The 26,381-nt window shown below is 49.8% G+C and overlaps 14 protein-coding genes across 14 annotated transcripts; 5 read left to right on the top strand and 9 right to left on the bottom strand.

The window, feature by feature from the left end:
- Nucleotides 1-13: 13 nt before the first annotated feature.
- Nucleotides 14-2,498, bottom strand: VTC5 (Vtc5p; the record flags this gene model as incomplete). The annotated part of the gene is made up of 2 exons (XM_076686431.1): nucleotides 14-2,275; nucleotides 2,331-2,498. 2 exons carry the CDS (start codon nucleotides 2,496-2,498, stop codon nucleotides 14-16), a joined length of 2,430 nt encoding a protein of 809 aa, XP_076539378.1.
- Nucleotides 2,499-2,919: 421 nt separating this feature from the next.
- Nucleotides 2,920-3,939, bottom strand: SLU7 (mRNA splicing protein SLU7; the record flags this gene model as incomplete). Its single annotated transcript, XM_076686430.1, has 1 exon — nucleotides 2,920-3,939. The coding sequence occupies one exon, from the start codon at nucleotides 3,937-3,939 to the stop codon at nucleotides 2,920-2,922; it is 1,020 nt and encodes a 339-aa protein (XP_076539377.1).
- A 593-nt stretch (nucleotides 3,940-4,532) lies between these two features.
- Nucleotides 4,533-5,567, bottom strand: TRVA0_037S01244 (pirin family protein; the record flags this gene model as incomplete). The annotated part of the gene is made up of 1 exon (XM_076686429.1): nucleotides 4,533-5,567. One exon carries the CDS (start codon nucleotides 5,565-5,567, stop codon nucleotides 4,533-4,535), a length of 1,035 nt encoding a protein of 344 aa, XP_076539376.1.
- A 1,416-nt stretch (nucleotides 5,568-6,983) lies between these two features.
- SSS1 (translocon subunit SSS1) lies at nucleotides 6,984-7,300 on the bottom strand (the record flags this gene model as incomplete). Its single annotated transcript, XM_076686428.1, has 3 exons — nucleotides 6,984-7,019; nucleotides 7,076-7,149; nucleotides 7,204-7,300. The coding sequence occupies 3 exons, from the start codon at nucleotides 7,298-7,300 to the stop codon at nucleotides 6,984-6,986; spliced, it is 207 nt and encodes a 68-aa protein (XP_076539375.1).
- Nucleotides 7,301-7,520: 220 nt separating this feature from the next.
- Nucleotides 7,521-8,033, top strand: TRVA0_037S01200 (uncharacterized protein; the record flags this gene model as incomplete). Its single annotated transcript, XM_076686427.1, has 1 exon — nucleotides 7,521-8,033. The coding sequence occupies one exon, from the start codon at nucleotides 7,521-7,523 to the stop codon at nucleotides 8,031-8,033; it is 513 nt and encodes a 170-aa protein (XP_076539374.1).
- An 81-nt stretch (nucleotides 8,034-8,114) lies between these two features.
- RRP1 (Rrp1p) lies at nucleotides 8,115-8,912 on the bottom strand (the record flags this gene model as incomplete). Its single annotated transcript, XM_076686426.1, has 2 exons — nucleotides 8,115-8,803; nucleotides 8,849-8,912. The coding sequence occupies 2 exons, from the start codon at nucleotides 8,910-8,912 to the stop codon at nucleotides 8,115-8,117; spliced, it is 753 nt and encodes a 250-aa protein (XP_076539373.1).
- Nucleotides 8,913-9,316: 404 nt separating this feature from the next.
- On the bottom strand, nucleotides 9,317-10,672 carry TRVA0_037S01156 (uncharacterized protein; the record flags this gene model as incomplete). Its single annotated transcript, XM_076686425.1, has 1 exon — nucleotides 9,317-10,672. The coding sequence occupies one exon, from the start codon at nucleotides 10,670-10,672 to the stop codon at nucleotides 9,317-9,319; it is 1,356 nt and encodes a 451-aa protein (XP_076539372.1).
- Nucleotides 10,673-14,069: 3,397 nt separating this feature from the next.
- TRVA0_037S01134 (uncharacterized protein) lies at nucleotides 14,070-15,266 on the top strand (the record flags this gene model as incomplete). The annotated part of the gene is made up of 1 exon (XM_076686424.1): nucleotides 14,070-15,266. One exon carries the CDS (start codon nucleotides 14,070-14,072, stop codon nucleotides 15,264-15,266), a length of 1,197 nt encoding a protein of 398 aa, XP_076539371.1.
- Nucleotides 15,267-16,407: 1,141 nt separating this feature from the next.
- On the top strand, nucleotides 16,408-17,334 carry TRVA0_037S01112 (ELYS family protein; the record flags this gene model as incomplete). The annotated part of the gene is made up of 1 exon (XM_076686423.1): nucleotides 16,408-17,334. The coding sequence occupies one exon, from the start codon at nucleotides 16,408-16,410 to the stop codon at nucleotides 17,332-17,334; it is 927 nt and encodes a 308-aa protein (XP_076539370.1).
- Nucleotides 17,335-19,142: 1,808 nt separating this feature from the next.
- Nucleotides 19,143-19,649, top strand: TRVA0_037S01090 (uncharacterized protein; the record flags this gene model as incomplete). The annotated part of the gene is made up of 1 exon (XM_076686422.1): nucleotides 19,143-19,649. The coding sequence occupies one exon, from the start codon at nucleotides 19,143-19,145 to the stop codon at nucleotides 19,647-19,649; it is 507 nt and encodes a 168-aa protein (XP_076539369.1).
- Nucleotides 19,650-19,880: 231 nt separating this feature from the next.
- Nucleotides 19,881-20,540, bottom strand: PLP1 (Plp1p; the record flags this gene model as incomplete). Its single annotated transcript, XM_076686421.1, has 1 exon — nucleotides 19,881-20,540. The coding sequence occupies one exon, from the start codon at nucleotides 20,538-20,540 to the stop codon at nucleotides 19,881-19,883; it is 660 nt and encodes a 219-aa protein (XP_076539368.1).
- A 66-nt stretch (nucleotides 20,541-20,606) lies between these two features.
- On the bottom strand, nucleotides 20,607-20,972 carry TRVA0_037S01046 (uncharacterized protein; the record flags this gene model as incomplete). Its single annotated transcript, XM_076686420.1, has 1 exon — nucleotides 20,607-20,972. One exon carries the CDS (start codon nucleotides 20,970-20,972, stop codon nucleotides 20,607-20,609), a length of 366 nt encoding a protein of 121 aa, XP_076539367.1.
- Nucleotides 20,973-21,199: 227 nt separating this feature from the next.
- TRVA0_037S01024 (uncharacterized protein) lies at nucleotides 21,200-22,151 on the top strand (the record flags this gene model as incomplete). Its single annotated transcript, XM_076686419.1, has 3 exons — nucleotides 21,200-21,228; nucleotides 21,293-21,330; nucleotides 21,382-22,151. 3 exons carry the CDS (start codon nucleotides 21,200-21,202, stop codon nucleotides 22,149-22,151), a joined length of 837 nt encoding a protein of 278 aa, XP_076539366.1.
- A 1,075-nt stretch (nucleotides 22,152-23,226) lies between these two features.
- ADE17 (bifunctional purine biosynthesis protein Ade17p) lies at nucleotides 23,227-25,100 on the bottom strand (the record flags this gene model as incomplete). Its single annotated transcript, XM_076686418.1, has 3 exons — nucleotides 23,227-24,773; nucleotides 24,829-24,905; nucleotides 24,961-25,100. The coding sequence occupies 3 exons, from the start codon at nucleotides 25,098-25,100 to the stop codon at nucleotides 23,227-23,229; spliced, it is 1,764 nt and encodes a 587-aa protein (XP_076539365.1).
- Nucleotides 25,101-26,381: the final 1,281 nt, after the last annotated feature.

Raw genomic sequence — 26,381 nt, 5'->3', positions numbered from 1 at the left:
TTCATTAGTAAAGCTATGCTAACATCCAAGCGATTCCGCCGACGCCAAAACAGACAATGGAGAAGAATACTGTCAAGACGATGCTCTGATGCCACCACGACGGCACGTTACGCAGCAAGAACAGACACATGCCCATGATTCCAATGCCCAAGGCAATCAGCAGACCGGTAATAATAAATACAAATGCTCCATTAGAAATCGCGTCCATGTCCTCTCCAGCGATAACCCCAAACAGCGTGAAGATCATGAGCGCCGAAATGAAGAAACAGATGGAGTAGAACACAGTGAGCACAACGTCGCGACTCTTGTCTTCGGGGATAATATACTCAACCCCTTCTTCGTCGGGGAAAGTGTCGTACCCGTAGTCGTGCCTGTGCGGCTTGTACGAGAAAGAGGCGTGACTAGCAATGGATGTGCGGTCATCATCGTCAAACGACTCTGCAGAGTTCACACGCGACAATAGTGGCCGCCGTTCCAGACCGAGCCGGTCCTTGATGCGTGATATCTTCTGCACAAACTTGTCGCCAAACCGCACAAGCGAGTCTACATTACGCCTCGAGAATATGCCGTGCTCGCCATCGCCTTGGGCCAGTTCAGGGTCGACAAAGAACGCTCCGTCGTTCCCCTCATCAGGATCGTCAAACTCGTTCCAATACCGCACCACTGGCTTGTTCTGAGGGGTGCCATATACATCAAGTGGGTTGGACGCGCGGTGAAGCATCTGTCCAGATGAAAGCGAGATATTGTCCTCGGAAGTAGTGTGTTCGTCAAGAGCTGGAACTGCCAGGGTGTTGTTGTGGTGTTTTCCTGAGAAGTAGTCCATCGAATGTTCATTCAGGAGAATACTGTTGGCACAAGACATTGATGTGGGTAGCACGGGGGTGGTCACGCCAGATACGGTCCGCGATGTAGGCACGCTTCTGCTCGAGCTGCGTCGCTTGCGTCCCTGGCGAATGTCAACATTCTTCTCAATGAGCGCCATCCAGCACGGCAGCGACTGAAGGCTCGACTTGTAATAGAGCGCTACAGCGTAGGCATAAAGAGAGAATCCGGGCACCGGTTTGGCGATACCAGCCTCAAAGTCGCCGATCCATGCGGGCTTGTTCAGGTTCTTCCAGCGTATCTCCAGCAACGCGTACGGGAAGGTGCTGACATCGGCCGCCGCATCCACGTCTTGAGTATCACAGCGACCATTGTAGGTTAGTTTAATGTTTTCGTCAATAGTGGCCCAGATGAAGGGCTCGTCGGAGATGGTCAGGTTGCCTGAGCTGCCCGAACCAGCAGTATCCGACAGGTAGCTCTCGGGCTCTCCGTAGAGAACGTACCGCGTCCGCTTGCACGACGCCTTGGATACCGGCACTGCACGCCGCTTCTTGACCCACCCCAGAGCCATTTTGGCGTTTGCGTCTCCGCGGGCGTCAATGTCCTTGTGATGGACCTCGCCGCTTAGAATATCCTGTGTCTGCTGGCGGCTCACGCTGAGAGAGGCAAAGTGCCGGATGCCGCCTACCGGGGAACACAGAACAGTGTAGTCAACAAAGGGGTCTTTGACCCAGCGGAGCTGGCCTGGCCCTGCGTCATTTGAAATGGAGTGGAACTTCTCGTCGTCCAGGTAGATAACCGAAGTGAGGTCCTCCGGAGCGTCTTCCTCCTCGCCGCCGCTCGCCGTAGCATCATCCGTCGAGTACAGCGCAAGATGCTTCAGCAGGGCAACCTTGGCCTCGACAATGTTATCCGGGTGGACCCAGAAGACAATTGAGTTGGCCACAGACGAGGTCATTTGGCAGTCGAACCGGCACATGGACTGCTTTGGCGGGTCCAGCGAGGACGCAGTGGTCCCCGGAGACCCGGCATGGCCAGTCAGACTGGCAAACGAGTTGTTCCGCACCACGTCGTAGAGCACCGAGAGCTCGAGGAAGTTGGCCGTAAAGTCGTGGTTGGCAAAGGACCCAGGAGCCTCTAACTGCGGAAGGAACTCCCTGGCGAGCCGGTCCGAGTTTGACCACTTACGGAACTTCTTGATAAGCTTGCGGAACCCTGTTCGCTGGGCGCCAATGAACCTACTCAAGTCCTGTATGTCGTTATTAATGCGCGACAGCTCGCGATGCAGCTTGAACACGCGTGTCTGGGAGCCTTGCGAGAGCTCACCCAAGAGACCATTGCGGCTACTAGTACTCTTCCGTCTTTCTCGGGCCGCCACGGCCGCTACGATCTTCTCACAGTCGCTAATGCGCCGGTTTATCTCGCCCGACTTGGACTTTACAAATAAATTGATCTACTCATTAGCCCCATTCTTACCCGCTAAGAAGAAGAAGAAAAATCAAACTCACTCTTTCGAGCTCCTCAAAGAGCAGAGCCACGAGCTCGTCAATGGCCCTCTGATTGGGCTCACTTCCTGACGTCGCCCGCTTGATAAGCCGCTTGATATCATTGTAGTCGAGGTTGTGTGCCCTCCACTGCGGTACAGAACGCTTGGCTAGCTCGGTACCATATTTCATGTCGCCGTTCCTGCCAAACTGAAAATAAGATTTTTTTTCAAACTCTCACCTCCCCACGTGTCGATATATATATTTTCGTTATCAATGAACCGTGGATAAAAAAAAGTGCAGTGCCCAAAATGGAATGGGGCGGGTCGTTCAATTATGCACAGCGTCGGTCGCCCATCCGCATAGAAGTTGGGACCAAGGGCCCCGAGCTACTCGTTTGATGAGGCCCGGGAGCATGCGAGGAGCAGCATGCGTAATGCCGTGCGACGCTGGACATCGCGCGTTCGACACACCAGGGCCGACTAGACAATGCTATTGGACGTTAGGACCTGCAGTGTCCATGGACCAAAACGGGTCACAGACCATACCGGTGGATCGACAGGCCCGTATAGTATTCGCGGGCGAATTTTGAGTGACTAATTAGGGCCCGATTCTACGATCCCGTGGGACCCTGGCTATTGTCCTTCGGGGCAACGCAGTACGAGTTTTTGATCATCGACTTGCAGCATTTGTAGCCCCAGCGTGAGTCCTGCCAGTAGGAGCCCCAAATAGACTGGTGGTTCCCGGGGAACACGTCTTCCTCGTAGCGCGACTTTGTAGATTCTCCCGGCGACGTAGTTTTTTCCTCTGTAAAAGTAGTGGTAGTAGGTTCTGGCAGCTCCTTGGTTGAGGCCGGACGCTCCGCCATGTACTGCTCCCCACCGTATTTGTCCAGCAGCTTTTTGCGTGCATCTTCGCGCTGTTTGGAACCGCTTTCCTTGAGCTCCCGGAGTTTCAGCATCCCCGCAGTCGGCCCGGCTTGCAAGTGGATGCTGCGGTCGTCGAGCACCGTAGCCAGTTTCTGAAGCTCCTCAAACTCCTTGGCCTCGCCCGTCATGTGACGCTGATAGTGTCCTCTCTCGTTGATCGTGCCGAGCCGCTCGTCGTGTACGACCCGCGACTTAGGGTTGTAAAATGTGCTGTCCTCGGGATCAAGGTTCTTCATGTACGGCGCAATATGACGCTCCTTAAGCTTTTCCCGCGGGTTTGCTGGCTCGTCATCGGCCAGCTCATCTTCGTCCAATTCGTCTGTATCGATTTTCAGCCGCTTTCGCTCTCGATCCTCTTCTATCCTTTGCTGTTCAATCTCGTTGTACTTGTGCACGACTTTGGTGTACTCCTGCGGGTCGTAGCCATTCCAGCGGTCTCGCTTAGAGTCGTACGTAGTCGTTATCTCTTGAATGTTATCGTCAGGCGAGATGTCCTGGTTAGAGTACTTGGCGCCTACTTTTCGCGGCCTTTCCAGGCAGTCAGCAGCCTTGTGGGTCAGGGCGCCACAGTTGGTACATGCCCCGCGGCGATACTTTGTCGCGGCCTTCATGCGCGGCTTTCCTCGGTCGTACCATTCTCCTTCTGGCTCCGAGCCTTCTTTCCTCTGGTGATTCAAGTACCCGCCCTTTTCCTCTTGATCCATATACCAAGGGGCGTTGGATATGTATTTTGGAATATACGGGTTTCTCTCTTGATTTGACATTTCAAATTTGAACTATGTTTGGCCAGATTACCAGGATATATAGATCGAGTTCTTTTTTGGCTATGGCGGCTATGTTTTCTAGTTTTATCGTGGTTATCGTGAGAAGTGATTTTATCGACGATGGTTTAAGATTGAAATGTTTATTGGCACGGCTGAGCACCCATCATGAAACGAGCTATCTTAAACGGTTATCTGAATAACCTACCAAAAGTAGGTAGCTTTACTAACAAATTACAATGTTATTTACACCCTATCGAGATTTTATCTCAACGATATTGAGGGTTATTTTATCTACTTGGGCTCATTTCTACTTACTGGTACTATAGCTGAACCTTGCAAGCCATCTATTGCTACTGGGATCGGGTACGGTAAATCTAATCATTTAATCCAAATTTCTACAGAAGTACAGTACAATGTACCGGTAATAATCCAATTTATAAATAAGTTTATACGCTATATAAATATGCTACTAAATAAATAGAAACCGCGGCAACCCCCAGATAGTGCCCCCATCTCCCAAAGAAACGAGATGGCTAACCGTTTCGCTTGCCAATCTTGCTGTGCCAGTTGACTGCTTTCTCAAACCCGTTGGTGCCCATCTGGTAGTCAACAAACGCCTGGTAGATCTTTTCCTGCGAGGTCTCGACAAACGGACCGTGCTGCACAATCGGCTGGTCCAGCATCTTGCCGCCAATGATAACCAGTCGGGCCTCCTCCGTGGCATCCTCTGGCACGCTCACAGTAACACCGTCACCGTCCCGCTTGAACAACACATTGTGAAATTGTGGCACAGTAGTCTCGTTGTTGATCTTGACCGTGCCACACAACACGTACAAAAAGGCATTGAAGTCCTCTGGCATAATCTGGTCAACGGTTCCGCCCGGCTTGATTGTAACGTCAAAGTACCACACTGGAGTGTACGCCAGGTCCCGCACCGACTCAATGCCGTGCGAGTCGCCCGAAATAACCTTGATCTCGACCTTGTCGCTCGGTCGCGCAATGGGAATTTCCCTGGCTCTCAAATCTCGGTACCGTGGCTCGACATGCTTGAGGTTCTCCGGCAAGTCAACCCACAGCTGCATGCCCTCCGGCGACACTCCATCCTCGCCAATTCGTGGCATCTCGGCGTGCACAATGCCTCGACCAGCAGTCATAAACTGGAGATCGCCCGGGCCAATAGTGCCAGCGCTTCCGGTAAAGTCCTCGTGGTCGACATAGCCCTTCATCATGTAAGTAATGGTCTCCTGTCCTCGGTGAGGGTGGTCTGGGAATCCGCCCTTAGTGCCGGTTTTGAAGTGGTCAAGCATCAAAAATGGACTGAAGTGCCGCAATTGCAGAGTACCAATTGACCGTCTAACTCGGGCGCCAACGCCTTCAGACTGCTCAACGGCAAGGATCTTCTTGGCAATACTTCGCGGTGTAAACTTTGTAGCAGACATTTCTTCTGTAGCTATAGGTTCGGATCGAGGTTTAATCGTCGTCTTCTCAGAAAACAAGTTGTAACAAATAGCTAAAAATCCAATAAAAAGCGATAGAGATACTAAAGTCTTTATTGGCCGTTGATACATTTTAAAAAAAAAAAGATTTCATCATCGATGGCGTAGGCCCCTATATATACCCGGGACCCAGACTTGGGGGAGGCCCAGTAATTCAAAAACAATATTAAGCCCTCATCAGTCCATCTCTTCGCCACCAGCTTATTACTACTGCAATTATGTAAAACTTAGTCAAATCCGGCCAGTCTGTTGAGCCATGTCGGAGTGCTCTAACCCCGTTCAGCCTTTTTACTAAACCTTTATAAATTTTAGGTTTAGGCGCCATGTCAATTGTTACTAATGCCAGGCGTAATTCTGGTCCCGGGTCGGCACCCCACTTGAAACACCCACAAAGTCAAAAAGAAACGTGACATGTTTCCATCTGCTAATGCGATACAGTACGATCATCACACATAGCCAGCTAATGCTCATTAGTACTGCCATAAAAGAATTGGAAGAAACTTTTGGTTGGTTATAGAAAGCGATAGATCTATTTCTTATCAGTAATTTATGTATAATACAGTTGAGAATTGAGATATTGACTACGGTACGGCTTTGTAAGAGAAAGGGCCTCGGGATAATCATTTCCCGATTGGCGCCGCCGAAATTAATTCTATGCACTTCTATGCATCTCGACGAGCAGTTCGTCTCAAATTAGGGGTTTTGGGGCTGATATATCGACAGAGATATACGTGCTCACCTACTTGAGTAGTAAACCTGGACAAAATGAAACGATTTTAACGATTTATATGGTGATCGGACGGGTAACAGCTGTCGAAAAGCCACTAACCTTACACTCTGACAATTTTAAAAAAACTCAAAATTGCAATTGTCCAGTGTTCCGTTTTACAGTGTTAAAATCTGTACCCTACGGTGGAACCTAGGACTGACGTGTGCTCAGTAGTACGTGCCTCTACATGCGCCTCCCGTTGGTGATCCTAAACAGCGCATTTTCAATCCCCTTCGTATACCGCAATCGTGAATACATCAATTGTGTTGAGATCTCCGGTTACTATGTGAAATGGCTTATACGTAGCTCGTTTATTATTTAGGTAGTTGTATGTATACAGTCAATCCCCTCAGCAACTAACTACCGGTAGATTCAAATAAGAAGGCAATACATGAAAAATCCAAAGCGCAATGCTTCGACGCGTGGAATACGTGACCTGTTCAGCCTATTCGTAATGTAGCCCTATAGAATGAGCCCATGTCTCTGGATAGAACTCCGTTACGATCCAGGAGAGCTTGCCAGCCATGCCTCAGTCTACACCATTTTTCATTGTTCTACAGCGTAGATAACTTTGAGGAACAATTGAACATAAATATAACGCAATAAGCTACTTTTTTAATCAATCTATTTTCATCGTGGACAGCACAGCTAGTCGCACCGGAGCAGATTAAACATTCACAAATACATACTAAAAGCCGAATAAAAACGAATACAATACATTAGACAGTGATGAGATGTCGGATAGGAATGTGGACCTAAATCACCCGGTTAGCTTTAACAACCCGCCTCGCGTTTCCAAACTTCCACTTACCAGCTTAACAATGTATCCAATAGCACCCATAACAAGGAAGCCAACGCCGACTGCTCTCAGAATTTTTGAGTACTCTACAAATTGATGTGTTAGCCGTAGTCACACTCCGCAGCAAACTACAAACTTACCCTTCTTGTCTGGCTTAGTGCATCGGTTGATGAAGGTCGTACCCTCCTTGATGAATTCAACTGGCACCTCAGTGAGCTTTTCCAATCCGTCGGCCATGGCTAATGAAGGTAGATGGTTTTGATTCGAGATGGTTGGGTGTTGCAAAGGGGGGGGGTGGTGGTTGCAAAAAGGCCACGAAATGATGCCTTTGCCTCAACGGAGAGAGAGCGTTTGGGAGGAAACCGCCGCGCACCCCGCCCCACCAAAAATGTCAGTATCACCTATTTACTAGATGAAGAATACAGGGGAAAGAGGTTGCCTCGACATATACTGCTCCATGTCTTCAGTAGCCTATGAGATTGATTTGAACGATGAGGACGATGGGTACTCGCGCCCACACCATAAAAGCACAGAGCCAGAGAAGATAGACGCCCCGCCAGCGCCCGTACCAGCACCAGCTCCACAGTACAAACCACTAGATCCTCCATCGCGGTCGGTGATAGCATCGAATCTGGAGTGGTGGACCACGGAAGAAGACGTTCGAGGCTGGGCCGTCGACGCGGGCGTAGAAGAGTCTGTTAAGCTTGTGCTGTTTGACGAACAGAAGGTCAACGGCCAGTCCAATGGTGTGGTATACGTTGAATTGGACGGACTCAAATCGGCCAAGGCATTGAAGCAATTTATTGAGCAGAACGACATAAAGACTTCAGAAGGAGCCACTATTGACATGTCATTTACGGTTCCATCGTCCCAGCCATTTAGGAAAATGAGATACCCCCAGGATCACGGGCAATGGGATGAGAACCATTCCAACATCGCCAAACGGCCCCGACCCCATTATGTGTCATAAGCCGTTATGGACCGCAATTTGGTGTTTTTTTTGTATAATCTATTTATTGTAATGTCATTGTGTATTATTAATAGTACATGTCTAGTCAAACCCACCCCATTCATCATCACTATCGTAATCTTCAGAGTCGCTAGATGGCTCAACAACGCCCCATTGGATCAGCCTGGCATCCTCGAGAACGTACTTCTCTGCATTCTGTCGGATATGCTTTAGCTTGTGCTTCTCTGCCATCTCTCGCATTGGCTTGATTAGCTCTTCTATCGGTACTGCCGCATAGTCCACCTCCTCTTCTCCATCCTCGTGTAGGACTCGATCAATCTCATCCATATAAATATCAAACATATGCAGCCGCAAGCCGTTAGAAACTCTGAGATCACTTGGGTTCAGCGGAATCTTCGTCATGATCTCGTTGTAGTCCTGTACCCACTGAGAGTCCCAGGACTCCTTCTTCAGCCGCCGCAGAGCCGCGGCAACGTATCGTCTGACCAATAAATAGAACTTGTCCACTCGGTGCTTGTCGATCTTGTCGAACTCCCGGTTCATGACCGTCCAGAATGCATCATAAAAAGTCTTGAAGTTGACCTCATGGACCACCAGCAGTAACCCTGCAAGATCATCAGCCAACCGCTGCTGAGTACGCGGTCTGTCGCTGTGCCACATGCAATAATACAGTCCGATCCATAGTTTCTGGAACTCGAGGCTGTCGAACTTTCTCTTGGTGGTAAGGAATTTTGTCAGTGATTCCAGTGCCTCATCTCGAGATGGCCGGTCTACTATAGTTAGCCTGTGATCCTATACAAAATAACTCCTCTTACCGTTGGCAGCCAGCTTTTTGATGAAAGAATAAGTCTCCGGCTTTGATTTCTCTGCTTTTGGCATCGTTCCTATCGGTGAAAAATTTGGGTGGTGTCTGATAAAAAATTGTATCAACCGGCGTTCAGCCGTACGCTTGTCGCTATCACGTCAACCAAGCTAATTGGATCCATGGTATAGTCGATGTATACTACCAGTTAGTACAACTGCGCAGTAAATCACTAATAGTAGTTTTACGAGCAAATACGCCGTTTTTAGTTTCCTCTGCGTAGTGGAACCTTAGGGGAACCGGTTCCCCCAACTACAACTCTGTGAAAGGGTAACCGAGGGCTAGCCCATGAGCACTCATGGCTCCGCAAAGGTCCCCTAGTTTGATAGATTAACCTCTGCGAAGCGAGCTGCAGGGAAGGAGGGGGGTTGTTAATCTTTTCTCTTCTTTTTTTCATTGTGTTCCAAAGTCGATTCACTAGCTAGCTATATTCATCCACCTTCCCGATAATCTGTTCGAACCGAGAGAGCCCCATGTACTTGATTAGATCCATACCGTGCATGAATTTGACATTTTTGGAACGGATAGAGTGCAAAATAACATCATACTCTACTTCGGGGCTGGACAAAATAACCTCTCCAAAATAGTAGTCGTCCATCTCGTCGAGCCGCTTAGCCAGCAACGGTACCTGGCCCATGCAGTCGGCAACGATAATAAATTGAGCAACCTTGGCCATGTACATCGACCGGCTCAGCTGGATTTCCTCGGTAGCCCCGTATACAAGTAGCGTAAGATCGTCGTTGATCGCAGGGTGCATGCGGAAGAACTTTGGCAGGAACGACTGGTGCATCTTGATCTCGCGCAGTTTTGGACTGGATTCAATGAGGTGAAGAATGCCATCGGCAGCGTCGCTAGTATCCGTGATATTGAGTCTTTCCAGCTGAGGGAAAGTGCGAGAGCGTAGCAATCTCTGAGCACAGCACGGAATGTGAAGGCTTGTTACACCTTCCACCGGCCGCCTCCTCAATGATGTAGGAATTGTGGACAAGGGAGACTTGAATGTGCATTGTCCAGACACGAATAGCTCTGTCACTGAAGGAGGAAGCCATAATAGCGAGGTAAGCAGCAGGTCATACGCCGTCACACAGACGCTCTTGAGCGAGGTGGACCGTTTGAAGAGCACTGTCAGCGCACATTCATCAGCATTACCGCAGCAGTCGAGACTGACATGCTCAAAGTTGTTGGGCAGCTTATAACAGAGAGTCTTGGGCACAGGAATCACGAGCTTAATGCGCGGGTGGCTCGGGAACACGTACCGGTCATTGGGCGCCTTGGTGAACCCGTCAACCATCATGACAAGGCGAACCTTGACGCTGTCACTGAGGGTCGCCAGCATCTCACTGACAATGGCCGTGCAGTGCCTGTTCGCTGTGACGCAGATCTCCAGCCGGCGCAGTCTCACGCACTTGTACGGAATGGCACGAAGGAGTATGTACGCCGCCAGTTTCCTGCGCTTCGTCTCCTTGAGGTGGAGCGACGCATTGAAGGATGCGCTAGTATCCACCTGAAGGCTGAGCTCGGTGATCGCTGCAAGGCAGGGGTCTACGAGGTCATCCGTCGAATTGTACAACGCCTCGACGTCGCTCCACCACAGAGCTCCGTCGTGTTTCTGCGGTCTGGCCCTGGTGAGGTGCACCTTAACGGACTGGTAAAGCGACGACGCTGCAATGCTGTGAAACCGGCGGCATGTCGAGATGAACCCGGCCGTGTCGCCTTCGAGATGATCGGATATTAAACATAGTATTTCTGTTGGCAGCCTCTCAAAAGCTGGGTTCATACACTAATTGAAGGAGACCGAACTACGCAGCACTGTAGGGCAACGCGGGGTAAAATAAAAACACGCCAAACGTTTACCCGTCCAGAGGATCGCTAACTTGGATTAGATGGCTGGAATGTATTGCGACCAGCGGTTCATTTATATACCGTTTGTACCGGGTTACTAAAGCTCTTATAGGCTAGTAGCCCCTTATAGCAGACTTCAGACCAGGTGGCCCGGGTCGCACTGACTATCAACGAAACATCTGCAGTCCAACTAACCATATGCGGGAACTCCGTGGTTGCAAAAACGGCAGTGATTACCCTGTATACTGCAACTACCGGCGAGGCTGCTCCATACGGTTAGCTTCTATACACCGACCGAGAGAGGACGCACGACTAGACAATGCAAAAGCTAAGACTCACGTACATATGCCATTTCTTACTGGCCAGTTTATATGCAATTATGGAGATAAGAGGCGGGTTTCGAACTCCTTTAATTATTGGAACGGGTTTCGAACAGGTTCATCGGACCCCACATTGGTCCGTCTTCCCGGCCTATTGCACTACCTCTCTGATTTGCTCCTACACAGGCATCCACTACTTCGCTCGGTAAAGGTCTGCTATGGGCTTGGTAAGAGCCCATAGGACGAGCCAGCCATCATCATCGGCAGGTCATTTGAGACTGCTCGGTTGTTGTGCTGAGATATTCAGTGTAGCTGCGATCCTGTCAGACCTGACGCGCACGCAAGAGGAAATTGCTGTGCATATAAATACTTCACCGAGCGGCACGTTTGAAATTTTTTTTCTCCTTCTTCAAAGTAATCTGAGTCCAATGGACTGGAGGGACTTGATCTCTCTGGGAAATTGGGTGTTTCGGCACTCGTGCGGAGGATTGATCAGTGCGCCACTGGAGGCGGTTTCGCCATGACTGGAAGAAGATCCTGGGAACGCGCTAATGGCTGGCATGAACCATCGTTGTATCTCCCCGTGCTCGCACGGAGATAGGGATACCATTGGACATGTCTGGTCTGCGTTTCCGTGGGGATTCCGTTGTGGTAGCCGTCTCTATTAAGGTGGCGCCGAGTGATATCTGCGAGTCTTTCATTACGGCCCCCTGTCGACGGATTCGATATAAAATAGGCGGCTCTTGAGCTCCGCTTTTGCGTGAGCTCGGGCCACTTCATGTCTATGGCAGCATATTCCTGAACTTTTGTGTCTGTACTAGTATGGCACTCGAGTAAAACCATGCTGCATACATCTTGGCCTTTTATAGTTGTATTTGAAATAGCAATAGAACTGCATCTATCCGTATTAACGGCTATTAGTTTAACTGTTATTTTTGTAAGTTTAATAGAGACCGGTCCCTTACGATGATTGGGGCCATGTTCAACAAACTATCTAAGATCAATCAAAACAGAATGCTAGCTATTTGATTCCTAATTCATCTAGCCGTATGAGATACTCCCTCGTCCTTACGTACCGATGATACGTAGATCATCTCGGAAAATCGATACGGCATTCGAGTTACTGGTATTGCAAAACCCAATCGGAGCAATTATTCGGAATTCGAACGATTTCAATTGACAAATTCAATTATATCGGCTTGCACGCCTGTTGGTAATACTTGGTTATAACTTTTTACACATAGTAGTGATATTTACCTCCTACGCAGTCCCACCTTCGTTTTGTAGTGGTTCGCTGCGCGAAGGCACCTACAAAACGAAGGTGGGACTGAGTAGGAGGTAACGGTGATATGTAGATCCGTTACGACCAATTGATACCTGGTCTGGGTTATTTCCACAAATAATCGCAACAAAGTGCTCGGAATCCGAATTATTTCACTCAGTAAACCTGAAATTTAATTAATCACACTAATTTCGGAACAATGCGAGTCGATTGACTGCTGAATCACGAGGAAATCGGAATTATGCATGGTCGAAGCAGCTTCGTAATACAGCTTTTGCACACCGAGCACAAAGATGCCTTATCGTACCTACGCGTATTAGACATACACGGCAATACACTACAGTGCTACATCAGGAGTTATATCAGGAGTAAGGCTATATAGAGATCGGAGGAGGAGGGGACTGGGGGGGAAACTGCAGCAAATGTACGTGTACCACATCGAGTAATGTAAAAACCGAAGAGCCTGGAATATCTAGAGAATGCCATGCAAGACATCCCGTGTCTCGAAACAGAGAGATATCGCCCCCAGCATGTTATCACAATTGTTATCACAACTATCACGACATGCTTACCCGGACGAACCCACAAGTATATATACTAGGCAAGTCCCAACTTTTCTCCACCAAGCAATTCCCCTGCGCCGCCCAACCAACGAAGCTTTTTTTTTTCAACTAAAATTTCACAACACTATCACTACTGTGGTACTGTACAAGCAATGCAATGTCAAACGAGCATCCTTTAAATGAGTCTTGGAAAGCAGTACAGTACAGTGTACTACACATACTTACACCCCACCAGACCCCTCCATGCGGAATTCAATGAAATTCCGTACTACACGTACTGTACACTGTATACCCCAAGACGCGGTCGAATGACGATTCAGCGTTGCGATTCAGACTCTCAATGCAACATTACGCATTATGCTAGAACTGGATCAGTAACAAAAAAAATTGCCAAAAAAAAACACTCATCTCCTTGCTTGTCTGGAGAAAGCCCCGCGGGCTGAGGCTGGTTACGTACGTGCATTTGTCGCGTGCAGGAGCGGAGGGAATGACTCTCTCTCGCTCCTTATAGAGGATTGTCGCTGATTGTCGTTGACTAAGACTGCCTAACGGCTGTGGAACCTTATGTTTCTAGACCCAGACACCTGCCCCATGTTTTTCTCGCAAAGAAGAGCTCCCGAGATTGTCCGCCGTGTCACCGGCTCCGACTTTGATCATCCCCCAGCTGGAAAACTCGGATCATCACCCCCCAGATTACCCAACAATTTAAAAAATGTCTAGCAAAAAGAAGGACCAGAAGAAGCCGAAATCCCGCCCCGTTCCGCCGTCAATGGGCCTCCCGCCAGTGGCGTTTGCATTCGTAGGACTGAATACGGCACCTATAGCATGTTCACAACCGGCAGAATGACACAAAAAATACAACCAGGGGGAGGAGGTTGGCGATGCCCACCAGACCAGGCGGCAGCCAATGGGCAGGCCGCAAAAACGGTATTGTGCGGCGATCCCGGGCCGTCCTCGTACGCCAAGGGGGCGGATGAGGAAAGGCTCGTGCGGGCGCGGGCGCGCGCGCACTAGGGACGCCGATCGGAGCCTGTTTTACTGTCGCAGCCCGGGTGCACGGTGCCTCTTTCTACCCCACAGTTTTGGAGGCGGAGTGAGGGGGGCTCGGTGAAATAAATACGTTGTGGTTCGCTTCCCCGAAATTCCAGGTGAGCAAGCGACCAAACGATGCAGAACCAAGGGCATGGCGCGACAACGACGGCGACGACAGGGTCGGCGGCGATAATGGCGCGGCTGGATGCGTATCTGCCGACGCTCAACACTGGCATGATGGACGTGCGGGTCCAGGACGCCATTCTCAACTATCCCATTGTCCGGTCTCTGCTGGTGCCCGAGTGCGATCTCGAGGCGAGGCGCCGGTGCATCAACCTTATTACTCGGGTACTCAACGCCGCGACACCGGTGCTGCCGCTGATACTCCAAGAACAGACCCACCTCAACGGTCAGGGCGGGCGGCCGGCTATCCCCGTGCTGTCACTAGAAGCCCAGGCCAAGGTCATGACCATTATCTCGACGATGGCCGACCGCGACCGGCTCATCCGGTTCTGGATGCACCACCACGTAAACAACAAGGGCACGCTGGTGTCGGCCGGTGGCGGCGACAAGAAGAGCCAGCTGCCGGCGACCATTGCGCTCTACACTAAAATCAAGCAGTACAAGGAGATCCTCAGCGACCTTGCCGACCGCATCCAAGGCGCCATCTGCATTGTGTTCTGGGAGTGTTGGGACGAGATATACCCTACGCTGGCCGACATTGTCGGGGGCGACGAGATGGAGCGCACCGACATGGGGCGCATCTTCCGGCCGTCCGGCGAGGCAGCCATCTACATAAACAAGCTCAAGGTCGAGCGTCGGCGCAAGCTCGAGCAGGAGCGCCGCGAATCCATCATCTCCCAGAGCACCGGCTCCATGCCGATATCCATGCCGCACGGTCGCCCCGACCGCAGCGCCTCGGTGGGCAGCTTCCCCGTGGCGTCGCAGTTTGACACCCGCGGGCGGTCACCCATCGCCACCTCAGGAGGTGGCCAAGAAGACGACTCGCCGGCGTCCCTTATGACAGACCACTCGGTGTCGTCGTCCTGGGCGGCAGGCTCAGGCAACCACTTCCGCCCCGGGCCGGACCTGCAGCTCATTGACTCCAGCGACTTTAACTTCATAATGGAGGAGTCCCATGCTGCCGACCAGCAGGCGGCGAGTGAAAATTTCGACGCGTTTACTAACATCAGCTCTCTCGAGACCCACAAGCCGGTGCCCCACGAGATGCTCGACCTGCGCAGACGGATACAAATGATGGAGGAGGGCTATGTCCCGGAACACCACCCTTCTCACCACTCCGATACGTCCATGGAGGGCATCATTTGGTGATCTGTTACTGACAATTATTATTTATCCCTGTAATGTAATGACTACTGTGACGAACTTTCTACCTATCTCGTCTCTCCAATTGCTTGTAGTTTTGCTGAATCTTGTCAGCTGTCGAGCTCCGCGGAGGGACCGGAATTATCAATGAGCCATGTTGGTGGTTAACTTCAAATATCGGTACTCTCGGATAAAAGATGACTGCTAAGTGAGACCCTTGCAGGAGTTTTTTCTACGTCTATTCCGATTTCTTATCGCGGTGCATTGCAACATTCCCCTCCTTTGGCCTTTAATTTAATAGATACCAATCATCTCCATTGGCTATATCCTCCATGGATTGTATAGTTTAAGTGTAATAGGGAGGACACTTCGGATATTACATGGGAAGCTGGTTATGATATTCAGTGGTTTTGAATATCTATAACTATTAATAAATTCTGCTAAAAAAGTACCATTACTGGAGTGCACCGTATGCCATCGACAGTTCAATGGCCCTTGCAAAGTGGAGCTAGTTATTTTTTGGTACTACACTCCGAATTCTTATCGTGGTACATTGTAATTAATCTTACTGCATACGAACTTTCTGGATTGAGCATCAGGCTCTATTAGCTCCACATTTTTCCAGTACAGTAATGAATCCCCGCTCTTTCAACCGTCAATTCGATAGATTCTAATGGTAAGCGATTACCGAAATTTGCCAAAACATGCCAATATGGACTGTAAGAGAGTACAGGTAGGGAGATCACCTTGGCGGTACTGGAATTGCACTGGTGTTCCATTGGCAGTTAACTGGCTTTGCAAAGCGTGCTGGGGGGCATATGAGGACTTTTCAAAACTGGTTACATCATAATTCCGTTATTTCAGCTTTCACTGGTAGATACTATTCAATTAACTGAATGACCATAACTTCCGATATGGTGCGACTCGATAACTACCAAGTACCCGTAGCTTGAAACACAATAAATAACGCACTTTTGATCCAATAAACCAGTATTCCAACACATACTTGTGAATGGCACCAAATGATCTCCGCTTAACGAGGCGTTTGAGAGGCTTGCCTATCAAGAAGGTGAGAGGCAGGTATAGCGGAGTGTGTCGATATCAATCCCAACCCGACCCACCACCACCACTGAAAAAATATTCAAGTATGTCGTTTGCTGAGGCACTGGTGAGCTCATTACAGGTCTCTCCATATGACCAGAAGTTCACTTCGAAAGTCGAATCGCGGCGCAGCCAGCTGGGGTCCCTTTTTTTTGACACCCTCGTCGCAGAGCTCACCGCAGACCGAATACAAGCCGCATACCCGCCCAAGAGCAAAGACGCGCTAATAGAGCTCATCCAGAAGATCGAGCGGGACAATTCCAAGCGCCTCAACCAGGCCTGCCTGGTGTACTATTTATTTCTTGATTACGACCCGGAGCTCACCGACGGGGATAACCTGGCCGAGTTCTTCGCCAGCGAGATTGACATGCCTAGAGGGTATAAGGAGCTGATTCGCGGATTCTGGTACCTCGACCAGCTCGAATTCGCAAAGGCGCTGGTGCATCTGAGCTATCCAGAGACGGCATCGACTTTTCCGGAGAAGATCGTGGGCGCATACGTCAAGAAGGCTCCGCCCACGGCTCGGCAATCCGAGGTTATCCAGTATATTTGCGCGACCCAGCCGAAATTGGTAGACGCTACGGTGCTGGGGTACTACGTCGAGACGCTGTGCCAGGTCTCGCTGCACAGCGCGTTGGGATTCGTGCGGGCTGCCTCACCCGAGGCCAAAGAGAGCCTGTTCGCGACCATTGTCGACTATTCGCTACAAGGGGACCGCAAGAACGTGTGGCGGCTGGCAAATATGCCGCTTAATGCTGCAGAATCACGGGTGCTGTACGAGGTGCTATCGAGCGTGGCCACTTCTGGCTCTGCCTCGCTTGCCTCGCTTGCCAGGGATGTGATGCTCATGCGGGCCCTCCATACGGGAGACACTGCAGTCGCAAAGAAAGTCGCTGCTCTCGGCAACACTGCGGCGTCAGATACTAACGAGGTGGCCTGGTCTGACCTTGCAAGGGGTCTCTCTTTGGCATAGAAGCATTGACATTTCACCCCCCTTCTCCCCTAATGATCCCACTGACATTCCCCTAATGATTCCGGTCATGTGTCTTATTAAAAGAACTACATATATAATATTTATGTATGGTACCCGTGTCTATAGTACCTTGACGAATGTGACGCCGGCTGGCCTTGATAATCGAGAAAAATCAATCCAAGCCCATCAATCCTAGTCAATTCAAATAGCACCATTCTGGAAACAAAAAATAAATTACGCAAGCATAACGAAATTTACGTAAGTCGGTAGAAATCTCAGGAGTTCAAAAAGGGTAACTGGTAGTGTATGGGTAATTTAATTTAACGCAAGTCGATCTGCGAGCTGACAGTTGTGATAGGCGTTGTCAACCCCCGATGCGGCAACATGTCAACTTGCCATCTCAACAACCTGAAATTTCATGGTCCATTCAAGACAGGCTCTGTTGGTTGTAGCGTCGACAATATAGGGATTGGCCCTAGCTACGGTTTTTATTTTTATTTTTTCTTTATCAACGGATTTTATGCCGCCCGACCAGGAGAGTAACTGGCGTTGTCGCTCGTTCTTATTTAAGTAAACGGTATACCTACGGCATACCCTTTACATCACTGTATGAGTGAAGTATATATATATATATATATATATCGAACGCATCCTAGCTGCCGAATAGAATAGAACAACCCTACTTGTATCATCTTAAAGTCAGCCAAAGAACTCTACTTGTATCATCTTCAAGGCTGCCTTTTTTAGTAAAAGTCTAATACCAGCTAGCGGCTGAGCTCTGACAAACTTTGAATTCTTGGGATTTCTTCACCTTGAACAATTACAATCTCTCCTACTTATGGTATATCAGAACATGTTGCCGAATATCGCACTTCCCGTTTTACTTGTTATCGCTACGGTGGTTGTGTCGGCATTGATAGTGTACTGCTGGAGCCCCGTCTGTGTCTGTCCAGTATGCCTAACAAAGTACGTGATCAGCCACGGAAGGTACCCTTTGGTACCCATCAACTGCGGACAGTGCGGTTCCAGGACGTCCTCTCGTGCACAGCTATGTGAATGCAGTGAAAAAAGCGCCCTACTTGTTTGAGAAGGGCAATTTAAAGCTGGATACATGGGTCCTTCGAATTGTGCATATTACTGTGCAGACGCTGCACATTTGGCGCTGTATAGCGCCTGAGCTTGGCCAATATAGAAATGCCACCAATTTGCCTACAAGCTTCTACCTATTGCCTACAAATTTCAGCTCATTTGACGGCTTACTTTGAGGTGGAGATTCCCATTGATTCGACTCGTTGCAAAGTTACCATAATACCCGTGGTTAAAAAAGCACGCCCAACCGCGAAAAAAGACCGCAAACACCCCCCGAGGGCCTTTTACAACTACTTTCAGCTATTTTGTCTAGAAAACTGGATCTACGATGCTGGCCTGTTAAGGAAATGGTTGGTATTCCATGCTCAGGTAGAGTGGCTGGTCGACTTCCGACCACTCTTAGTAGAGAGCCCCATCTTACCAATAATACCAACGCTCCATGGCAACCTTTCACATATTTTCAGATAATAGTAGAAATTAATTCAACTTGCTATTGCTCTTATCTCCGTAGGCTAAACCTTGGCTAGCTAGTACTTAATGGCTGGCTGGTGTAAAGTACTGATTCACGTGATCTTGTCGACTTCTGGCCTCCCGATCAAGACTGATCACACTTTGGTCCCCCAGTCTCCGAGCTCTGGGGATTGAATGATTAAATAAGCTTTCTCCATCTAACTCAAGACAATCAACGCAAAGATCAGTTCATATAGGATTTTTGGACAATGGCCAGTAAATCGGCCTCGACGCTGTCGGTCCCGGGGAGCTCGTCGAAAGACAAGGGCCGGATTTTCGACCTTAGGCAGGCACGCGATCGTCCGTACAGCTTTCTGGAGCCAAACTCTGAGTCGCCATTGGCTCCTATCGCCCTTCAGCCGATCCGCAGCGACGGCCTGCTATTCGCGTCTCCGCAAATGCCGTCGTGGGCGCATTCAACTATAGATCAGCGTTCCGCGGTCAATACGAGCGGCACGTCTAGTCGGAGATTGTCGCAGAGCTCTGCGTTCCAAGAGAGGGCTAGGAACGCCTATCGCCAGTCGCTGTTGTGGTTTAGAAAGAAGCTGGCTGACCGCAATAATAAGCATATGATTCGTACGATTATGTCAGAGCCGCGATTAGGCGACGATGTCTATCGGGCACGAGAGGAACGTGAGCGTCACCACAGTTATGTTGCTACTAATGAGAAGGCGAATCAGAATTCCACTCCGCGATGTTTCTGCAAGTGGTGTTAGCCGCCACATAAACAACATCTTCACAACATTTCTAGCCTTCAACTGTTTATTCCTTAGCCTATCCAAGCATTCTCATCCATTCTAGCCTATGCAAAAAAGCATCCCCCCCCCCCCCCCCTTCCAAGGCTCCTATCAATTGGCATCGCCAAGTAGCCGTTACAGGGGCAATCAATCAGCAGAATTGCCAATTAAGTCCAATTCAATTTGTACATTATTATTCACCAATTACAGTTAATCCCAAACATCGTCATAATCATCGTTAATCCCAGAATGCATAACCTTGCCTGCTCGCAGTCCCACCGGACGAGAGAGATCGTTGGCTTTGCGCAGAATGGCGCCCGCTGCGAACAGCTGACGCTCGAGCACTTCGGGCGGAAAGTCCTCGCCGTTGCCCAGCTTTTCAAACCCGACAAACCGCATAACTTCCTTGCCAGAAACATATGCAATGACACACGGGAGGACTTTGATGTTGAGCTTGGTGACAAGGAACGGGGCCTCGGGGGCCTCAACTTCGAGGAATCGCGTCTGAACGTGTCTCCGGGCGAGGATCCTGAGCTTCTCCGCCATGGTCTGGCACTTTTTGAACCCCTTGACCTTGAAATGCACAATGCAGTACTTTGCCTCTCCAGTGGTCGTCTCTAATACTTCCTTCTCCGACACCTCGGTGACAGACCCATACCCTTGCGAAATGTTCTCCTTGGCCGACTTCATGCTGGCGGCCAGCTCCTGCATCCTCTTCTCTCTGTACCCGTTCATGAATGCGTCATCATCCCCGTCCAACAGATCCATAAAGTCTTCATCATCTTGCAACTCCTCGCGGTCAGAGTCGTCTCGACGGTCGAGCAGCTCATCCTGATACGACTCGAGCACTCGAGAAGTCTTTGAGTCCATCCTTTTGGATTACACGTACGCGATTTTTGAAAGTTTTGTTCCGCGCGTTTTGATTCACCGAAAAATTCACGAGTCAAAAGGCTCGACTTCGGCGATGGGATTAAGCGGGCTTCTGGGCGAAATGCTCAAAGATCTGGGCGAAGAGGATACTCGTTGAGGCGTGGCGATTTGCTGTGGCCGTTTCCTGGGTCCAGCAGACTCAGATCCAGTCGCTGTTTCGACGCCCAGTTTTGCTAGCAAGCCCTGCACCGACTGGACGGTTTGGCCGACGGCAGACATATAATCGGCGTTTGTCGGGCTGATATCGGCTGCTCCAGGCCCGCCAAGAGTCGATATCGTCGCTTCGACGTTCTCGTTGATGGCTTTGACGGTAATAAGGATCTTCTCCAGCTCTTCCAACACGAGCTGCTCGTGATCACTCAGTGGCATCATTGAACTTTCGACCTCTATTTCTTGGGAACGCATCATGGAAGGCCCTCGACGTGTCAATTTTATAGCTGCCCCCCTATATTTTGTCGGTCGGCTCGACTGTCTTTCCGGTTTGGTCTGCTTGTGTAATGAGGCGTGGATGTTCCGTCGCGCGACCCTGGTCAAAGATAAACCAGCTAGCCACTGTGCCGGATTCGAATTATTATTACATACCACTACAGGAATCCTTGATGGATGTGCAAACGGTGAGCGCCTCTGTGTATGTTCGTTCTCCTCAGGCGTCTTTCCTGTCTGTCTGTCTCTACTAACCGCTTTGTTTGCAGGGCTAGCTCACTAGTCAGTGAGGTCACCTTCTACCCTCGTAAGTGATACGATAGACACGGCGAGCGTTAGAAACTAACAATACGGATAGTGCAAACCTTGCTCACTCTGCGAGTCACGTCGGCAGAGAAGGGTTTTAAATTTTCTTTTCTGCGGTACTATCGCGGCCTGACGACGGCGATCACGATGACTACCCCTGCTTTTGCGACGTATCTAGTGTGTTACAAGCAGCTGAAACGGTCGCTGGCGCCATATCTGGGCGCTGACTCGATCGCGACGTATCTTGTCAGCGGCGGGCTCGCTGAGATGTGCAGCAGCGTGCTGTGGACGCCGATGGAGGTTGTCCAGGGCCGCCTCATGCTCATTCGAAGCACCAAGATTGAGCGGGCATCCAAGGTAATCCGCCAGGTGTATGCCACGGAGGGGCTACGAGGGTTCTACCGAGGGTATCTCATGGGCGTGGCTGTCTACCTGCCGGGATCGGCCATTTGGTGGGGCGTGTACGAAGAGGCCAAAAAGCGGCTAGGAATGCCACCGGGGCCCTGGCAGTATGCATGTTCCTCGGGGTTGGCAACGATAGTGGCGTCAAGTTTGTGTAATCTGTTGTCCGTGGTCAAGACGCGTCAGCAGCTGGCTGCGGCGAACGAAATTCAGTCTCTGCGTCCTGACGACCATCGGAGTATTGTCCGCGTTGCGAGGAATTTGATTAGAGAAAACGGATGGCTTCGTGCTTGGACCAAGGGGCTTCATATACATTTACTGCACGCAGTTCCGTCGAGTATTTTGGGCATGATCATTTTGGAGGTTTTGTTGGAGGAGGAAGACTCTGTTGCCTTGCAGGCTGATTTGGAGCTCTCATAGATGTACATATATATTTATTCGCCTTTCTTTCATTCTGGTACTACACTTCTCGACGTAACCTAGACTAAAGACCCGGTGTTGCATAATTGGGGACCTCACATGCCCTCTTCCGCTTGCTTTCTTGTCTGTGACTAAAGACCCGGTGTTGCATAATTGGGGACCTCACATGCCCTCTTCCGCTTGCTTTCTTGTCTGTAATATAATGTGTATTTAGCTTACAATCGCTCTGGGGGGGTAGCGGACTTTATCCTGATAAGATAAAAATCAACCCAGATCATTATTTTTATCACCATGTTTTACCTTGTTACTCGAATTGGCATCGGCGATTAAGCATTCGGATTGACTGAAGTGAATTGATCAATACAGTTAGAGGTACAAACCTCGTATACAATTTGAATGATTTAACTAACCGGTTAGCTAACATTTAACAATGATATTTTGCATCAATTGAATATTTTTTCGACCACATAATACCCTAACTGTTTTGATAATACGAGACTCGTAATCTCTACCCGCAATGCTTATAATTTCTAGACACTGGAAGAGAGACACGGGTTACCGTAGATAATTATTTGAATTGCATTGGTATATTACCGGTATCGCGGGATAAAGCAGAACCATGATGCTCATTGCATACCCAACTAGTCTGTAGAGAGTTTCAAAGTAAGACGATACTGAATCTGAAGTAGCCCCTGAGGTCATGAAAACGTTTGTTGGAGACGCGCTCACCGCAGGGGTAATGTCCAAAGATCCGACGGATCGCCTACGGATCTGTAAGACACACCATCTACCGTATCATGTAAAGTCCGGGGTACATTATCAATATATTGAAGCATATATTTTTGACAATTTTCAACGCAACGCAAGGCAGATATAGCAAAATATGTATGTGTGTGTTATGACCATTAAAAAAATCGCGGAACAGTCGAATGCTATTTCTCAACATAGACAAAATGCCAAGCGAAATGACGTTTCAAGATAAAAGAATGTTTAGGTAAATTTTTTCAAATAAGATACATAATACAAGGCTAGAGATATCAATATGTGTAACTGTCCATAACCGCTCAAGACAAAATTAATGGTGGAACAGTCGAATGTTGTTCTCGACGTAGACAATGCCAAACTCGTTAGCGGCAGCCAACACCTGCTTGTCCTGCACAGAGCCACTTGGAGCAGCAATGTACTTAACACCGGACTTGACGGCTCGGTAGACGTTGTCCGAGAATGGGAAGAAGGCATCCGAAGAAAGAGCCACGTCGGTGAGCTTGGAGAGCCACTCCTTTCGCTCCTCAGCGGTCAGCGGCTTTGGCACCTCAACGAACTTGGACTCGTAGTCCTCCTTCTCTGCGCCCTCGGTCGGGATGTTGTTGGAGACGAAGAGGTCAATAGCATTGGACTTGTCTGGTCGCTTGACGCCCTTGGACCACTTGAAGCCGGTAACCCGCGGGTGCTGTCGCAGCCACCAGTTGTCGGCCTTGTCACCAGCCAGTCGAGTACAGTGGATTCGAGACTGCTGGCCGGCGCCAAGACCAATGACCATACCGTTCTTGGCATAGCACACCGAGTTGGACTGAGTGTACTTGAGCGCAATGGTGGCTACGGTCAGGTCAACGAGAGCCTGCTCGGTGATGTCCTTGTTGGCGGAGACAATCTCCCGGAAGGTAGAGGCGTTGATGACGGCGTCGTTTCGCTTCTGCGAGAGGGAAATGCCGTACACCTGCCGCGTCTCAATGGGGTCTGGGTTGTAATCAGGGTCGATCTGGAGGACGCAGTACTTGCCGCCCTTCTTCTTCTTAAGCAGCTCGAGAGCAGCTGGCTCGTAGCCTGGGGCGACGACACCGTCCGACACCTCCTTGGAGATGATCTGGGCGGTGGCAAGGTCGACCTTGTTGGAGAGAGCAATGAAGTCACCAAACGAAGACATTCGGTCGGCGCCCCGGGCCCGGGCATAGGCATTGGCCAATGGCGACAGGTTCTCAATGTCAGAGACAAAGTAGAGCTTCTTCTCCTCTTCGGTCAGCGGCAGGCCGACAGCGGCACCTGCTGGCGAAACGTGCTTGAACGAGGCGGCGGCTGGCAGGTTGAGCGAAGCAGAGAGCTCCTTGACGAGCGGCCACGAGTTGAGGGCGTCCAGCAGGTTGATGTAGCCCGGCGAGCCGCATAGCACCTTGAACGGCAGCTGGCCCTTGGTGACGTAGGCCTGGGCCGGCTTCTGGTGGGGGTTGGCGCCGTATCGCAGCGGCAGCTGGGAAACGTCTTCGGAGTACTGCTTTCGGAAGAAGTCAGCAATGGTGGCATCGTACTCGGCGGTGTGCTCGAAAGCCTTGAGCGCGAAGTTGTTGCGCGACTCCTGCGAAATCTCACCCTTGTCGAGCTCCTCGAGGAAGAGCGAATAGTCGTTTGGATCGGACAGGATCGTGACTCGGGCGTGGTTCTTGGCGGCGGCTCGCAGCAGGGTCACGCCGCCAATGTCAATCTCCTCGACGGCCTCCTCAATGGTGACATTGACCTTGGAGATGGTCTCCTTGAACGGGTAGAGGTTGCACACGACAAAGTCGACCTTCTCAATGCCCTGCTTGTTGAGGTCCTTCTCGTCGCTCTCGATGTTTCGAGCCAAAATGCCTAATCGAGGGTTAGTGACTCATTTCGCACACACATCATACTTTGGTCTACTTACCTCCGTGGACGGCGGGGTGGAGCGTCTTGACACGGCCCGAGAGCATCTCCGGGGCATGGGTGATGGCGCTGACGTCCCTACAGTGTTCAATTAGCTCGTCCAACTGGACCAATTAACCCATAATAAACCTACTCGACTGGGAACCCGGCATCTCGAATCATCCGAGCAGTACCGCCAGAGGCCAGCAGGCGCACCTTGTTCTTTACAAGCCCCTTGGCCAGGTCCAAAAGACCCGTCTTGTCATAAACCGAGATAATGGCAGTCTTGGTCATTATTGTGAGGTAGAGGGTAGATGTGAAAGGTTTCCGGTCCCTGTTGCAGGTCTTTTTTTTTCCCTCCTTGGGTACCGGTAAGGCGGTCTCCGGAAGAAAAAGAAGCTTATGCAGCAGCCCTGCTTTTAGGCCATTATAGTCCTCCGGTCACACATTGGTCACCACGCTCTATTCATTGCCTTAAGTGTATATATATATGCACTTGGCCTAGCTAATCCGCCGGTAAATTTGCGGCAAATTCTGTATATTTCTTTCATTTTGGCTCTTTTTTCGTGCCTTGTTTTCGTCTCCTCGGAGCATCCAGCGTCCCTTATTGGACCAATGATGGGCCTACATGATACGGCTGCACCCACCCGCGCGGTGTCCTACTGCGCAGATTTCGGCGCGCCTGGCCCCGACCAGTAGCCACCTCTTCTATTGCTTGTTGTAATGACTTTTGCTGTAAGATTGATTGGTTACCCGTTTGGAGACTTTTTAGCCAGGCTGAGAGACTAGGTTGTTGAGGGGCCAGCCCCTCAAACTCCCCGTGGCTCCGCTTCGCGGAGGGGTTAGCTGTGGGTAGTATACATGCTTCAAGACTCTCTGCTTGCCATTGAGTCAACTGAATCGGTCTACTCTTACACGGGTTCTACATTAACTACTTGCGGTACTATTGCTACTTTCAATTACTATTAACTTATACCACTACACATGTACTACCTATTGTAGGTACTACTCATTAAATACTACACTGTACTTAGTGCTTACTACTTGCTATTCACTGATTACAGTATCACTTACTACCCGCTGCTTACACTACTTACTACTCACTACTCACTACTTACCAGTTACTGGTTACGGTACAACTCATTGCTAGTTACCGTATTACTCAGTACTCACTAAGTACATACTAGATACGTACTCGCTATTATCACTTACAACCACCAATACATGAATAGCCGTATTACCACTGATACCTGATATTACCACATATTGCCAACTACATTGTTCTTCTATGGTTATGTACTTCCAGTCTACTGCCAGTAGTAGCTTCAGTGTGATGTAACGCGAGCGGCTGGCAATGAGGGCTGATAAGGGCCGAGGATGCTTGTTACCCGGAAGTGAAAAATATTTTACCGCGACGGAAAAAAATTTACCCCCTATATAAATGAAGTCCGACCCCCCAAATTTTCTTTCTCTTTAACGCATTTTTAACAGCCATTTTGTAAGCTATAAAGCATTCCTATGAGGCGGACCCTCTATCGGAGTTTGCCCAGGACGTATGTGAATAATCGGCTTGCT

The sequence above is a fragment of the Trichomonascus vanleenenianus genome, assembly GCF_965637985.1.
Source record: "Trichomonascus vanleenenianus strain CLIB 3782 genome assembly, contig: TRVA0_037S, whole genome shotgun sequence".
NCBI lineage: Eukaryota > Fungi > Ascomycota > Dipodascomycetes > Dipodascales > Trichomonascaceae > Blastobotrys > Blastobotrys vanleenenianus.
Note: the sequence above shows the minus strand (reverse complement) of the source record. Positions and strands in the feature narration are given on the sequence as shown.